Here is a 15,913-nt window from a genome sequence, read left to right as displayed (position 1 = left end):
GTTAGCATGTATCTTTGGTATTTGCTCTCAAGCTGATTTATATTAGATACAACATCGCTCTTCCTTTGCTTTAGGAATTTGAAGATAATTTTGATGATGAGATTGATTTTACACCACCAGCAGAAGACACGCCCTCTGTCCAGTCTCCAGCAGAAGTCTTCACACTTTCAGTACCAACTGTCTCACTACCAGCCCCATCACAGTTCCAGCCTTCTGTAGGTAAGGCCTTCCATCCTGATGTCATGTTGCCATGAATAACTTCTGAGTCCTGAGAAAGGAAGCCTTGCTACTAATCATAAAATGATTGGACTGTGGGTCTCCTCTGCTTGCTAATTTTTCTGCCTTCTGCTCTTTGGTGAAGCTCAATTCTGGCGGTCACACTTAAGTTCATTGACATTTCAATTTGTTTCTTTCTTCCTGCTCCTCAGACTGGATAATCTCATTTGACCTGCCTTCAAGTTTACTGATTATCCAAAATCTGTTGTTGAACCCCTCTTGTGAAAAATTTTTTTTTTCCAGTTCTTGCACTTTCAGCTCTAAAACTTTATTTGGCTCCTTTTAATAATTTCTCTCACTTTATTGGTCTTCTTTCAATTTCCTGTGGTTCTTTGCCTGTGGTTTCCTTTAGCCCTTTCAGCGTGTTTAAGACACGTGATTTAAGCTCTTGTCCAGTAAGGCCAGTGTCTGTTTTCTCAGGGACACTTTGTTTTAAATTTCCTTTGTAGCAGTTCATGTACCATTATTTATTGTTCTTTATTTGTTTTGCAATTTTCTGTTGAAAACTGGATATTTTGAATAACATGATATGCAAAAAAAAGAAAGGGAACAAGGAAGAGATGCTGTCTAGGTTCTGACAGCCTGACTCTGTGCCAGGGCAGGTGCCCAGCCTGGCCGCTGACAGCTCTGCCTTAGCCTTCAGTTCCTGCCAGAGGTGACGCCTCTGTTCTTAGGTCTCTTCTGAGCAGATGTCCTTCCCTGAGGATGCACATGGCTCTCTAGGTTGCCCCGTATGTGTAATAATAGCTTTTTAAAAAGAGCTCCTTCCCCCCACCCCAGTTTTCACTGAGCTTTTCCGTGGAAGCTCCAGTTGGTGTACTGTTGCCTCAGTTGTTTTCTGCCCCAGGGGGCAGCACCTTGTCCACCTGGCTTTCCTTGTTTTGAGGCACATGAAGCCTCCCCATCCTGATAGAGCCCAGTTCAGTGGAAGAAGGGGCGCCCCTGCAGCAGGCCTTCCGGGAAGCCCCCGTCAGATCTAGAGAAACACGGTTCCTGGGGAAGGAGGGCACTCTGCTCCCTCTGGGACCAGCACCCACTCTGGCACATGGCTTGTTTTTAAGATGTGCTATGAGGGAGGTGGGATGTAGGTGAACGAAAGGCCACAGAGAAATTCTCCCTTTTTCAGTGGCCTTTCTCCTGGTTCCCTTTGATTGCTCTAAACCTTCACCGTCTTCCAGAGTTCTGATGAGGTGGAGTTTGTGGCAAGAGTTTCAGTGTTTCCAGAGAGGAACAGTCTAGAGATCCCTACTCCCCACCCCACCCCCAACCCCCGTAAAAGTAAAGGCCAGTGAGTGGTGGTGACTGGTGGTTACAGCAGGGCTGTTGATCGGAGTATTTGGTGCTGGAGCTCAGAGTCAGGGCAGGATACTTTTTCACAAATAACTGTCAGTTTTAAAAGTTTCTTTTTTTAATAATTTTGTTTACTTATGTTTTGGCTCTGACGGGCCTTTGTTGCCGGGCGTAGGCTTTTCTCTCATTGCCGCAAGCAGGAGCCTCTCTCTGGTTGCCGCGCTGGGGCTTCTCATTGCTGCGGCGTCTCTTGTTGCAGAGCACAGGCTCTGGGGTGTGCGGGCTTCAGCAGCTCTGGGAGGGCTCAGTAGTTGCAGTTCCAGGGCTCTGGAGCACAGGCTCGATAGTTGTGGCTCATGGACTTAGTCGCTCTGCAGCATGTGGGATCTTCCCAGATCGGGGATTGAACCTGTGTCTCCTGCATTGGCAGGCAGCTTCTTTACCACTGAGCCATCAGAGAAGCCCTTAAGTATTTATTTCTGTCTTTATTATCATAAACGTTAAATTTATATTAGCATTTGTACTTTATAGGTAATATACTTATTATGTCTTTTTGTTAAATACTAATCTTTACTTCTTAAATGTTCTTTTTCCTACAGAAGGTTTGAAGTCCCAAGTTGCCCGCCACAGTCTGAACTACATACAGGAAATTGGGAATGGCTGGTTTGGAAAGGTAAAGTCTGCTCACCTTCATTTTTTCCCTCCTGTTACACTGTTAGAATGCAAAGCTGCTTAAGTCTTACTGTGCGTGACATTGCACATCTCTCTACACACTGTGGCATCAATTGACCTCCATTGGCCCCTGAAACCATGTAGGAGTGTGAGCGTCAGCGCTTCTGGGTGTGTGAGTTTCCCCAAGAAGGCCTTCTGTTTCTTTATCAGAGCCTTTTCTAATTGTTGGCATAAGAACGGAAAAGAGATGGGAATTTTAGAAGCTCTTCATCCTCCTCCAATTATTTGTTTTTCCTCCTTCCCCTACTTCCCCATATGACACTTAAAGCACGTTTTAATGGGAAGATAGCATGGTTACAATGAAAACCGTTGTGAAGAACTGTTGCGTTTCTCATCTTTGGCTTTAGGTGCTCCTTGGAGAGATCTACACAGGCACTAGTGTAGCGAGAGTAATCGTGAAGGAGTTAAAAGCAAGCGCAAGCCCAAAGGAACAAGACACTTTCTTGAAAAATGGAGAACCATACTAGTAAGTAAACCATAGCATATGTTTTTTAAATGTGGTCTGTTGAAAATCAGGTGTTTAAAACCACTTTGAGATTTCTGGTTGTAAAATACACAATTTAAATAAGATCCGGAGTCTCATAGCACAAGACCCAATATGTCCAGGTTTCAATCGAAATTACTCATCTTTCCAAGAAAAACTCAGCACAAGTAAGAAAAGGCAGCAGATGGTGGGAATGTGAATTAGTGCCGTCACTATGGAAAACAGTATGGAGATTCCTCAGAAAACTAAAAATAGAGCTACCATATGATCCAGCAGTCTCACCCCTGGGCATATATCTGGACAAAACTGTAATTCAGAAAGGTACATGTACCCCAATATGTTCATAGCAGCACTGTTTGCAATAGCCAAGACACAGGCGCAGCCTAAGTGTTCATAGATGAGTGGATGAAGAAGGGGGTATGCACAGCATATACAGTGAATACTACTCAGCCACAGAAAAGAGGGGAATAATGCCATTTGCAGCAAGTCAGACAGAGAAAGACAAATACCATACGCTATCACTTACATGTGGAACTGAAAGTATGACACAAGTGAACGTATCTACAAAACAGAAAGACTCTCAGGCAGAGAATGGAAGTGTGGTTGCCACTTGGGAGGGGGACTGAGGGAAGGCCGGGCTGGGAGTTGGGATTAGCAGATGCACAGTATTGTATAGAGAACAGGTAAGCATCCAGGTCGAGCTGTTACAGCACAGGGACCTATATTCAATATCCTGAGATAGATCATAATGGAAAAGAATATGAAAAAGCATGTGTATCTGTAAAACGGAATCATGTTGATGTATAGCAAAAATTAACAAAACATTGAAAATCGACTATACTTCAATAAAATAAATACACAAAGACAACAAATACCAACACCAAGATGAGAGTGATGTTTGGATTATCTGACAAGGATTTTAAAGCAGCCATTGTAAAAATGCTTCTGTGAGCAATTAAATTATAGTGCCCTTGAAACAAATGAAAACATGCAAAGCCTCAGCAAAGATATAGACGACATCAAGAAGACCTGAATGGACCCTTCAGAACTGAAAAAAATAGTAATCAAAATAAAAATTCAGTGGATGAGTTCAACAGCAGAATGGAGAGGACAAAGGAGAAACATCAGTGAAGTTGAAGATAAATATTTATCGCCCAATTCATGCAGCAAAAAGAAAATAAGTTTAAAAAAATGAAAAATGCCTCAAGGACTTGGGGGACTTGAACAAAAGATCACGACGTCCCAGATTGAAAGGAGATAGAAGATGGCTTAAAAAGATGTTTGAAGAAGTATTCACTGAAAATTGTTCCACATTTTGCAAAGACAAAACTACAGATTCAAGAAATGGAGCAAATCTCAAACAGGATAAACCCAAAGAAATGTGTGCCAACACACATCATAGTCAAACATCTGAAAACAGAAGACACAAAGTCTCAAAAGCAGGGACAGGGAAGCACCATCTTACCTATGGGGTCGGATTACATTAGAAAAGGGGAGTCTCAAATCGATAATCTCAGCTCATACGTTAAGGGACCAGAAAAAAGGAGCAAAATGAACTAAATGCAAGCAGGAGTGGATATTAAAGAAAAGAGCAGAAAGACAGTAGATAAAAATCAGTGAAACATAAAGCTGGCTCTTTGGAAAGACAGTAAAGTTGGAAAACCTCTAACACCACTGACAGAGAACAGAAGAGAGAGAACACACAGATTCCTAATACCAGGAATGAAACAGACCCTGCAGACATCAAGAGGATAGAACGGGACCAGCAGCTCTAGTGTATATATTTGACAACTTAGATGAAATGCACCAGTTACTCAAAAAGCACAAGCCGCCACAGCTCACTCAGTATGGAATAGGTTATTTGAATAGAATTATTAAAGAAAGGGAGTTTGAAACCTAAAAACTCTTCAAAAGAATCTCTGGGGTTGGACAGTTTGACCAGAGAATTCTTCAAAGTAGGTGAAAATGGTGCAGTCACTGCAGACACTTTGTTAAAAAACTAAACATACACTGACCCACCATACGTGTGAGTCACAGCTCTCCAGAGAAACAGAGCCGCGGGGTCTGCAGAGAGGTGGACAGCTAGGTGGAGAGACGGACGGATGAATAGGTGGGTGGGTGGGTAGATGAGTAGGTAGATGGGTAGGTGGTGGTAGGTGGATAGGTAGGTGGGTAGGTGGATAGGTAGGTGGGTAGGTGGATAGGTAGGTAGATAAATAGATAGATGAATAGGTAGGTAGGTAGACAGACGGATAGGTAGGTAGGTCGACAGAGGAAAGGCAGGTAGGTAATTTATTTTAAGGAAATGGCTCATGCAGTTACGGAGTCTGGCAAGTCCACAGGGCGGGGCCAGCAGGCTGGAGACACGGAGCAGAGCCACTGTTACAGTTCAAGCAGGGAGGCCATCTGCTCACAGTATTTCTTCTTCACTGGGGGAGGCTGGTCTTTGTTCTCTTAAGGTCCTCACCTGATAGGACGAGGCCCACCCACATTCTGGAGCACCGTCTGCTTTTACTGAAAGCCAACTGATTTAGTGATGATCTCATCCCCAAACGCCCTCACAGAAGTGTCCAGGATAACATTTGACCAAATATCTGTGCACTGTGGCCAGCCAAGTTGACACAAAATTAACTATCACATCCTATAATCTAGCTGTTGCAATCCTGGGCATTTATCTCAGAGAACTTATTTCCACACAAAATCTCTTGCATGATTGTTTATAGGAGCTTTGTTTATAATAGCCTCAAACTGGGAAAACTAAAATGCCATCCCTAGGTGACTGGTTTGGACAAACTGTCGTCCATCCAACCCATGGAATTCTGCTCAGCGGTAAATGAGAAGGGACCCCTGATACAGGTGGCAACGTGGGTAATCCTAAAGGCATTATGCTGAGTGAAAAAATCAACCTCAGAAGGCCACACACCGTGTGATTTCATTTACATGCATTCATTTACATAATCTTCTGACAATGAGACATGTGGAAAGGAGACCAGATTAGTGGTTGCCAGGGCCGAGGGATGGCTGGGGGGGTTGTCGGGGTGTGACCATGGAGGGTGGCACAGAGAGCTTGGTGGTGGGGGACAGTTGTGTGTTTCTGCTGTGCAGTGGTTGCACGAATCTACACACTTGGCAACAGGACCCAGGCGCACACAGAACACTGCTCCCGAGCGTCAGTGCCCTGGTTTCAGGACTGCATTGTGTTGGGTGTCACCAGGAAGGAAAACTGGGTGAAGGGAGCCTGGGCCCTCTCTGTACTGTCTTTGCAACTTACTCTTATTTCATTATTGTCTTATTCTTATTTCATTATTGTCTTCAAAATAAAGATTAAAAAAAAACCATTTTGGCATATCCTTTTTTTTTTAGCTTTTAGACAACATATTTTTCAAAAATGTTTGCATATACAATGATTTATAAAAACAGTATATGAACTAGTTACTTAACATGTAGATTGAAATGCTTATTGAATATAGTCCTCCTCCTTTTAAATGCTGCTTCAAAATGATAGCTATAAAGTTAAATTACCAGAGTTAAAAGATTCTGATGACATAAGTTGGTTTAATTTGTGAAAATGTTCACCTGCTTGCCTTTGAATTATGTAATCAATACGTAACTTAGAATGCATCTGTTAAATATAATCTTCTGGTGCACTTTTCAGTTGATCGTATTTAAATCGTTAAGAATGTTCAATTTGGGGTTACTGTTTGCACAGTTTTACTGGCCTGCTCCCTCACGAAAACTGCTGTGACTTTTATTTTTTACCAGTATCCTTCAGCATCCAAACGTCCTCCAGTGTGTCGGACAGTGTGTAGAAGCAATCCCCTATCTTCTGGTGTTCGAGTTCTGTGACCTGGTAAGTTTTTAGTACAAGGTCAAGGTTACGTATTTCAGAAGTTTTTACCAAAGTGTTTCTGGCAGATGGACATGCTGGATGAGGGATGGCTTTCACTTCTATTCCAAAGAAACATGGTTAACAAACTGTATATATTCGCTTCCAGTGGATTATGTTGCAGTAAACTCTTCCCCGCCCTCTCGCCCAGCCTCAGTGCCTGAGCAAAGTGGTCCGCGTCGGCTCGGGGTCGGATGTAGCTCCCTTCCCGGCTACTTTCATCTCCACTCCAGGGTCAGCGTTTTATTCTATTGTAGCTGCTGCGGGAAATGTGTATTCTGATGATCAGTACAGTATGTCTGTGTGGGTCTTTTGGGTCAAGTTTATGAAGCTGTTCAAATCTCCTGTTTCCTCCTTATTTGTGGAGAGGGGGCAAGAGCAGAGGCAGCCTGGGTGAGTTTTCTATTAGGTATTGAGAGGAGTGTTAAAATCTTCTGATTACGTATTTTCCTTATTTTTTTTCTTACAGTTCTAGTTATTCTGTTTCGTACATTTTGATACCTACCGCATCAGGGATACAAATTTAGAATAGATATAACTTCCAGTAATTTGAAACTTTTATTATTATGAAGGGACTCTCTTTAACATTAAAAGCATTACTGAGGATAGTCTTTTTAACAATATTAATATAGCTATGCCAGCTTTCTTTTGGTTAGAATTTGCCTGGTTTAGTTCTGCCAATCTTCTGGTTGACATCTCTTGTAAATAGCTTATTGTTAGAATTTTATTAATCTGTCAGTCTTGGTCACTTAAAGTGGAACAGGTTGTCCATTTGTATTTATTGTACCTGCTGTGATGTTTAGAATGTTACCTGCCTATTTTTTATTGTTTTTCCTACCTGATCCGATTCTATTATTTGCTCTTTTTCTAGCCTTGGTTTGGATTCTTTTTTTTTTTTTTTTGAGGGGGTGATACAGAGTTTATTGAATTAGATTTTTCTATTTACAACTGAGATCACATCTACATACTATTTTGCTAGTCTACATGGGTACATTATTTCTAACAAGTTTAGACTTACGATGAATGGGCTCAGTCATACAAAAGTACAAGCACACACTCACACTAATTGTTTTAAAACATTAGTGCATACATTATACTCCTCTTATAAAGCCAGCTTTGATTAAAAACCGCTAGTTTCAAAGATCAGTCTGATTTTGAAGATGAACCAAGATACACGAGGTATGATTCTAAAATCTGTCTTAGCCATTTTGTACAGTTGCTATCTTACTGGACTATAGTATATATTTTTTAAAAGGACACTGATGAGGGGCACTATCTGGTATTAACTTTAACCAGATAGCTGACTGCCTCCTCCTCCCCCCAAAACCTTTGGCCAAGAGTTCTCCACTGTGAAGACTGAAAGGACCTGGTGATACTACAGCAGCAGTCCCATTATGCTTGGAGGTTACAGAAGCAGGGCCACGTCAACCTTTAATTCTACCACACTAACGCAACTCACAAACGGTTCTGAGATTAGAACATTTACCGCCGTACTCAAAACACAGACATGGAGAGTCAGCTAAAACAGAGGGGAAAAAAAAAGTCATAGGTGGTAGGAATCTTAATTTTTTTTGTTTTAGTTTTCCCCATCTCCTGTTGTAGGTACTGTTTCTAATTTGGTGTATGGTTACACCAGAAGTTGCAACATGCACTTTAGGTAACAAAGTTTAAAATTAATGGATTTCACTCTCCTCCGGAGACACCTGCTAGAGCTCTGTCTCCTTGTAAGGAAACCAGAGTCGATCTCAGTGTTCTCTGTGGCCCCCGGCGGTTTCTCCCGTCATGGAGGCTGCTTCCTGATTGAACACTTGCTGCAGAAAGGCAGCTCCCTGCTCTCACAGGACCCAAAGAGAAAACTGGTCATTGTCCTCTGGGTCTCCTGCTTAGAGGGAGCAGACATGTGATAGTTGCCATTTAGCCGGGTTATTTCATAAAGTGAAAGTGAAGTCGCTCAGTCGTGGCCGACTCTTTGCGACCCCATGGACTGTAGCCTATCAGGCTCATCCGTCCATGGGATTTTCCAGGCAAGAGTGCTGGAGTGGGTTGCTGTTTCCTTCTCCAGGGGATCTTCCCGACCCAGGAATCAAACCCGGGTCTCCCGCATTGCAGGCAGACGCTTTACTGTCTGAGCCACCAGGGAAGCCCAGTATTTCATAAAGGTGTGAGAACAGTGGGGAAGGAGTTCCCTGTTGTGTTTCTGACAGTTTTATTGCACAGTTGATTTTGGTTATCTCAGTGTTATCAGAGGTATAATATGCATGGTCCTTGGTTATCATTAAATAGAATATGAAAATAACTCCTTTTAACCTAGCTCTGGGTGACCAGTGTGACAGGTGACCCAGCCTGTGGAGAAGGCACACCAAAGATGCATTTTCACGTGATGAGACAGGTCTGCTTGTCAAAGTTCTGCTTTTGTGAGATATTTAATGGTGTCTTTTTTGGGTCCCTAATTGGCTCCTGATACTGATTATAAACAGCAATGGGAGCACTCTCTGTGAGCGAGCATAAGAGAAATAAGTGGGAGTCACCATCTTCCTGAAATGGCACATTTGCAGGCTAATCGAGGTGGTTTCTAAAACCAGCTCATGTGCTTTGGCATTTTCTTATTCTTCACCCAGTCTGTGCATTCCTGAAAGTCTTACTGGGCAGTGTTGTTGTTTTTCCTGGAATAGTAAAAGCTTGATGTTTTCTTCTGAATGGGTTCAGGTGATGAGTTTAGTTTCATGTCTACGTACATATTCAAATAGTTGAGCACAGAGTCTCATTTTCATGCCTGTGTTCATAGCAGCATTATTCACAGTAGCCACGAGGCAAAAGCAGCCCAGGGATCCATCAGTGGATGAACAGATAAGGAAAATTGGGTCTGTCGTGAACTGGAATATTAGTCATAGAAAGGAAGGAAATTCTGACACCTGCTGCCATATGGATGAACCTTGAGGACATTATGCTCAGTGAAATAAGCTAGGTCACAAAAACACAAATACTGTAGGAGTCACTTGCATGAGGTTCCCAGAGTGGTCCCTCCGGGGTGAAGGTGGTAGGGTGGGTGCCAGGGGCTGGGGGAGTTGCTGTTTAGCAGGGAGCAGAGTCTGAGTTTGGGAAGATGAAGAGAGTCCTGAGGGTGGATGGGGGTGAGGGCTGCACGATAGTGTGGATGGACTTAATGCCGTGGAAGTGGACACTGAGAAGTGGTTGAAGGGGTAGCCTTTTGTTACGTGGTTTTTATCACACAAAAGACATTGGTGATCATTTACTTTTATGTAAGGGGCTCTACCGGTGTAACCTACACCCAGCGGAGCCTGGGGTGCTGGTAGAGTCTGTCGGTCAGCACTCAGAATGACCAGTCTCATGTTAAGGAAAGGCTGTTAACCTAGGAAGCCCCCCACCTTGCCCCTGGTGGGGTCATATCTATCTCTGAGGGAGTTCCCTGCTCATCAACTCTGGACCCTAGTATATGTCGGAGAGACCAGCTCCCCAGCAGCAGGGGCTGGGCCTCACTGGGGGCACTGTGGTCAGGGTCTTGGGCTCAGCATGCTCAGAGCCTGGGTGACAGAAATGCTCAGCTCACATTGGGCCCATGAGCCCTGGAGATGCCTGCCTGCCTGGACTGCAGGGATGTCCCCAGAGCACCCCGAAGCCTGGCTTCCCCTGAACCTTGCTCCCAGCCTGGGTGCCCCAGGACCCTCCCAGAAAGAGGCCGGCCTGAGCAGAGGCACGCCATCCAAGGCAGAGGCGCCCTCTGGCCAGGGTCCAGAGGACAGAGGCTGCCGGCCCAGGCTCGGGAACGAGTAGCCGCGGCCACCATGACAGGGGCCACTGTCTTCACAGGTTCTCAGCAGGTCAGAAGCTGGCGAGGACATGTTGGCCTCTTGCGTCGTCACCAGGCGGGGAGCATGCTCAGAGATACCATCTCTTGAGGAGAAAGGAGAGAATGTTTTCGTACTTACTTAGGTCATTCCTTGTGAGATGGAATTACCGGTCTCTTTTTGAAAAACACTTTCTCTTAGAATTTTTATGAAAGCAAGTAAAAAAGTCTGCAGGGTTTGGTAGCTGGCCTGCAGCCACCGACATGTCCTGCCGAGGGTGGGTGCAGTGCTCGTGGGCAGAGGGCTCAGCGCAGGGCGCCGTGTGGAACATGTGGCCGTGGGGGCTGTGGCACGCCCCGGGTGTGTCTGTGGGCAGGCAGCGAGAGTGGGGTCAGGATCACTCACTCAGCAAAAGTGTGTGAGCACCTGTTGGGAACCAAGGGCTGTGCCCCGCGCTCTGGGGAGCATGGTAAGCCACCCCCGTCCTGCCTTTTCCACCCGGAGGGCCAGGTGGGCCTGCCTTCACACGCTCGTCCTGCCACCTGCTTGTGTGTCTCCCTGGAAAGGCCCTAACCTCATGAAGCCTCAGTGTAAGCATCTGTAAAGTGGGCGTGATCCTGCCTCTCCCAGGCCGAACCATAAGATGGTGAATATGAATCGCTGGGCACATAGTAAGTGCTCAGGAAATGGTAGTTAGGTTTATTCATTTTTCTTATTTTCTAAAGTTGATTGTAATTTAAAGGTTTGGTTAGTTCTGTGTAGCGGTTCTAAGTAGGCTCATTGGGGTAGGCTTCACAAAGAAGGTGATGTTTGGTTTGCATGTGGACGGGCGGGTGGATGGACTTTGCTCAGCAAGAAAGGGTCTCAAGGACATGTAAGCCAGGCAGGGGAGCTTGATGGTGTGCACGTGTGGGGTTGGGGGTGAGAGCACCACGATCGGGGAGGCAGATTGGCGTCTGCTGGGAGGGATCGGTTGGAAGGGATTCGAGCAGAGACCAACCACTGGGAGGTCAGACTGCAGGCCAAGGTGACAGAAGGAAGCAGGTTCCGCACCGCTCTGTCTTGCTTCCATTAAGAGTCAGCAGTTCTGCCTCTGTCCCCAGACCCCGAAGCGGAGATGCAGAGATGAGAGTCTTTGGCCAGGAAGCGTTTTTTGGCGTCTGGGTAGACTTCCACGCACCTCTGTGACCAGCTGGCTCCAGCAGCTCAGGAGAGGCTCCGGGGCTGATGAAAGCATGGCCTTACCCGCCCAGGTGTTGGCGGGGAGACGGCCCGACAGCGCCGGGCCTCGTGCTGTGCACCGAGTCTTCCGAGCAGGTGCCGCAGCTCCATGTTACGGATGAGAAGACTGCGGTGAGGGAGGGACAGGCCCTGCCGGCCACGCCCAGGACCACGCCTTCTCCTCGCTGCCTCCTTGTCGGAGTCACGTGTTTGCCGTGGCGAAGCGGGGATTTTTACTGATGGCTTAATTTTATTCTACATACTTTTGTATCAGGTGGGGTTAAAGCCTGTACATTTGTGTTCCATCAGCGGGAAGCCTCCCTGAATTGGCCTTTTGTTCAGAAATGCCATGTCTTGTTCATGAATGAACTTGTGAACTAAGCCCACGCACGGGGACCGTTCCAGACACATGGAGATGAGTGATGTGCCCTGTGCCTCAGGAGTGTGAGGAGAAGAGAGGGCATGGGCTTACGGTGGAGCAGAGGAGACACGTGGACAGTGTCCCCAACTCATAGCCCGCAGAGGGGACACGTGCCGAATGACGACACGGCATGATCAGGCTTTGCGGTGGGGCGATGTGGGCGGCTGGTGGGGGGGGTGCCGTATTCCCAGGGCCCAGCCAGTGGCCCTCTCCTCCCCAGCATGTGACTGCTGCCCTGGGCCCCGTGGCCCAGGCTTTCTCTGACTATAGGTCCAGGACTTGGTGATGGGTGGTGGTGGGCGTCTCGGGACAGAGCAGACTCCAGAATGAGGACTCTGGTTTTGGCTGAATGCCCTGGGAAAATAGAGATGCCAGTTCCTGAGATGGAGCAGATCTCGGAGCTTTGCACTGTGTGCGTTGGGTTGGAGGTGCCTCTCGGGCATCCCAGGAAGGATGTCGAGTGAGCAGCTGACAGATGAGCCTGGGGCTCGGGGGTTGGGGAAGGTCTGAACCAGAGAAGCGTGTGAGAGATGTTCAGTGCCCGTGGGATGATACGCTCACCCGGGAACAGGTGTCGCGGCGAGGAGGGACAAGGACCATGGGCAGAGCCCTGGGTGTGCTGGCGCCTGCTGACCAGGGAGAGGGAGAAGGTTCTGCACAGGGGCCTGGAGAGGAGCGACCAGGGAGCTCAGAAGGAGGAGGCCCTCACTGGGTTCTGAGTGGCTGGGGATAGCTGATGGGAGCAGCTGGAGCCAAGCCTGTTGGGGGTGCGGAGTTCTGGGGGTAGGGGGCAGGCCAGCCGGCAGGCCCAAAGCCCTGTGTCCATAAGAGGGAGGTGGGATGGGCGCAGGAGCCGGGTATGCAGGCAGAGGGGTGCGCGCTGATTCTTTGAGCAGAGACGGGATAGGCTCAAGGAGGGTAATTCTGATGAGAGGAGGTGCTGTGCGGGTGTGGGCGTGGACAGGCGGGTCTCGAGTGCCGCTGAGGGCAGGAGGCGCAGTCTGCGTGAGGAGTGAGGACCCTGGGCTGGCAGTCCCCAGGGCCTCCCGCCTGGTGCAGAGGCTTCATCTCCTCAGTGGGTGCTGGGCGCCTGGCTGTCCATGCCATTCCTTCGTCCTTTCAGTCAAATTTTTGTGTAAAAACATAAAGTTTTCTCCCAAATCCTTCTGTTAAATGTATGAGCAATTGTAATTTCTAATCTATTTGCTTGTTGGGTCTTTACGCCGTGTTGAAGTGAATTCATGGTTCTCCGTGTCCGGCGGAAAGCTGGACAGAGCACTCAGGGCAGCCGGTGTTGGGGTTTGAGAGGGTCCTCCCGAGGAAGCATCTGAAGGTCCGCGTGCCTCAGTACAGAGGGGGCCAAGCTGCTGCTCTGGTGTCTGAGGTCTCAGTACCAGCGCTTTGCTGCCATCTAGCGTCGTAAGGTTTTCTTGAGTTTCTCACGGAAGGGCATTAGGGAGGATGTGAGAAGTATTTAAAACTTGGATAAAGGGAGCTTTGTTTTGTTTCAGTATACATTGCTGTTCTCAGTGTTTCTCTTTTTAAATAATAGACCAAAGTAATAATCCCAGTCGACTCACTAAGCATCATTAAAACGTAAGCCAGATACCTAAATTTTTACAGCTTTATCTGTTTTGGATAGAATGGATCAATTGTTGGTAGTTACAGAAACATCTTTGCTATAGTTGAAGATCTTACACTGATTTTTCTTTTGCACGGTGGTGCCAGGAGAGCACTGGAGTTCTTTCTAGAACATAGAAGTAGCCCTGGGCCCCTCCCAGCCCATCGCAGGTCTCGTCCGTGAGAAGCTCATCTGCTCCTCAGGAACCGCTGATGTTGACTCCGCAGGTTAGAGACGTGTTTGCCCGGGCTGTGCTCACCCTCCCCCTCTCCTCCCCACCCCAGTGCAGGTGGGGAGAGACTGAGTTTTTGCCAAGCTGGAAACCTTCAGAGCTGAAGCAAAATCTCCTTCTGTTTATTATACTTTTATCTCCTGGTGAAATTTGGGGAGTGGCCTATTGTGGAGAGAAGATAACTTAAGAACAGTGAGTGGTAAGGAATATACTTTAGGTAACCTTGAAAAACAGCTACACCCACTCCGCCGTTCCTGCCTTCATGGCCAAAATCACTTGGGAAGTGTTCGCTGTTGGCTGGAAGCTCCTGTTTGCTTTGAGCATTGGCCAGACGCAGAGCAGCACAGTCCTGCTTTTGTGTGAGGGTGGTTTTTTCCTTAGATGGACATTGAAGGAAGGGGGTTAGACAGATGCCTTTTAAGTTGTCATTTCACTGGTAAGGTGAATAAACTTCAGCTCTCTGTTCTCATATTTCATTTCCGTGTGGGCTACCTTATGAAAATCCCATGAGCCTGTAGTCCCCATACTTTCTGCTGGAGTTTTTCTGGGTTAATTTAATTGTCACCCAACACAGGGTTTATTCCCGCCACTTCTGCACTGGATAGAGCCTAGCCTGGGTGAAGGTGGGTTGGGTGGTGAGGAGAATGTATTTTTCTTAGAGGGGAAAAAGGTGTTTCTCGTCTGGAGCAGCCTGTAGTTGTGCGGGGGTGCAGAAGGGGAAAGGCTGTGTTTGCAGAGAAGCAGGAGTGCGGCGGTGGGGGTGAGCACCCACCCTGGTCCCGGGCGGCAGCTCCCGTGGCGGAGCAGCTCGCTGAGTCGGGGACAGTCCTAGAGACTTTAGTTGACTTGACGTTCGTTCATTCTCGTAAAATAACTGATTTGATCTGCATACTAATTGGATCCACTCACCAAATAGAATTTTCTTGGCAAGTAAACAGAAGAGTGGAAGTGCAGGCACGTTGTTTGTTAGCTCTGTGACCTTGGGCAAAGTTCTCACCCTCCCTAAGCCTCTTCCATGTCCGGAAAGTGCTTCAAACTGTGAGAGTTATTTGCGGTAACAGGTGCAGAAACTCCCAGCACAGTGCTCGACTCCCGCTTGAAAGCTCAGATGGTAACAGTTACTGATACCCACGTTGTTGTTGTTGTTCAGTCGCCACGTCATGCCTGACTCTTTGCAACCCCATGGACTGCAGCATGCCAGGCCTCCCGTCCCTCACCATCTATCACAGTTTGCCCAAGTTCATGTCCATTGAATCGGTGATGCCATCCAACCATCTCATCCTCTGTCACCCTCTTCTCCTTCTGCCTTCAGTCTTTCCCAGCCATGAGAACCCCATGATACCAACATTATCATTCATATAAAGATCATTGAAATGGAATGAAAACAAATTTAGGTTCTTGGTTTGGACTTAGACGTTCCTTTAGAATACACTTAGTATTGAGTGTGGACAAATGCAGCAGAGGAATGTTGTGTTTTAAAGTTTAATTTGGGAGGTTTGATCAGTTTGCTGTCTTCAGTAGCGGTCGTTAGGAAGGCATTCAGTTCTTTTAATTGGTCAAGGAATTTTCTTTCTCAGGCATCTTTTTTGACTCACGTGTAAAGAAAACTGAAAGCTTTTGACTTGCTTTTTCTAAATTTTATTGATTATATATAAAGCTTTACCTTGGAATTACATCACATCAATAAATACTTAATCATGTGGTAAGCAGAACATGGAAGATTGCCTCAAAGGTGTATTTCCCCAAAGAGATACATGGTACATGCCCCAGGACACACCACCCTGAGAGTCAGGGGACAGAAACCGAGAAAGCCATGTGTGTGTTGGGGGGGGCGGAGTGGGGGTTCCTTCGCGGGTACCCGGGACATTGAAATGCCTGTGTGCTGGGGTCTAAGTGTGAATTTGTTCAATTTCCTGTCCTTTGAACAGACTTAATTAGAGTCAC

At 46.7% G+C, this 15,913-nt stretch overlaps 1 protein-coding gene across 6 annotated transcripts in view; it reads left to right on the top strand.

The window, feature by feature from the left end:
• Window positions 1–15,913, top strand: part of LMTK2 (lemur tyrosine kinase 2) — a 75,629-nt gene that overhangs the window by 28,994 nt on the left and 30,722 nt on the right. For all 6 annotated transcript variants that reach the window (XM_003587856.6, XM_005225275.5, XM_024985226.2 and 3 more), the window contains 4 exons: window positions 75–219; window positions 2,166–2,239; window positions 2,646–2,764; window positions 6,545–6,632. In XM_003587856.6, the coding sequence (XP_003587904.2) occupies window positions 75–219; window positions 2,166–2,239; window positions 2,646–2,764; window positions 6,545–6,632 (426 nt within the window). The remainder of the gene's footprint in view (window positions 1–74; window positions 220–2,165; window positions 2,240–2,645; window positions 2,765–6,544; window positions 6,633–15,913) is intronic.

This window comes from Bos taurus, chromosome 25 (assembly GCF_002263795.3).
Source record: "Bos taurus isolate L1 Dominette 01449 registration number 42190680 breed Hereford chromosome 25, ARS-UCD2.0, whole genome shotgun sequence".
Lineage (NCBI taxonomy): Eukaryota > Metazoa > Chordata > Mammalia > Artiodactyla > Bovidae > Bos > Bos taurus.
Note: the sequence above shows the minus strand (reverse complement) of the source record. Positions and strands in the feature narration are given on the sequence as shown.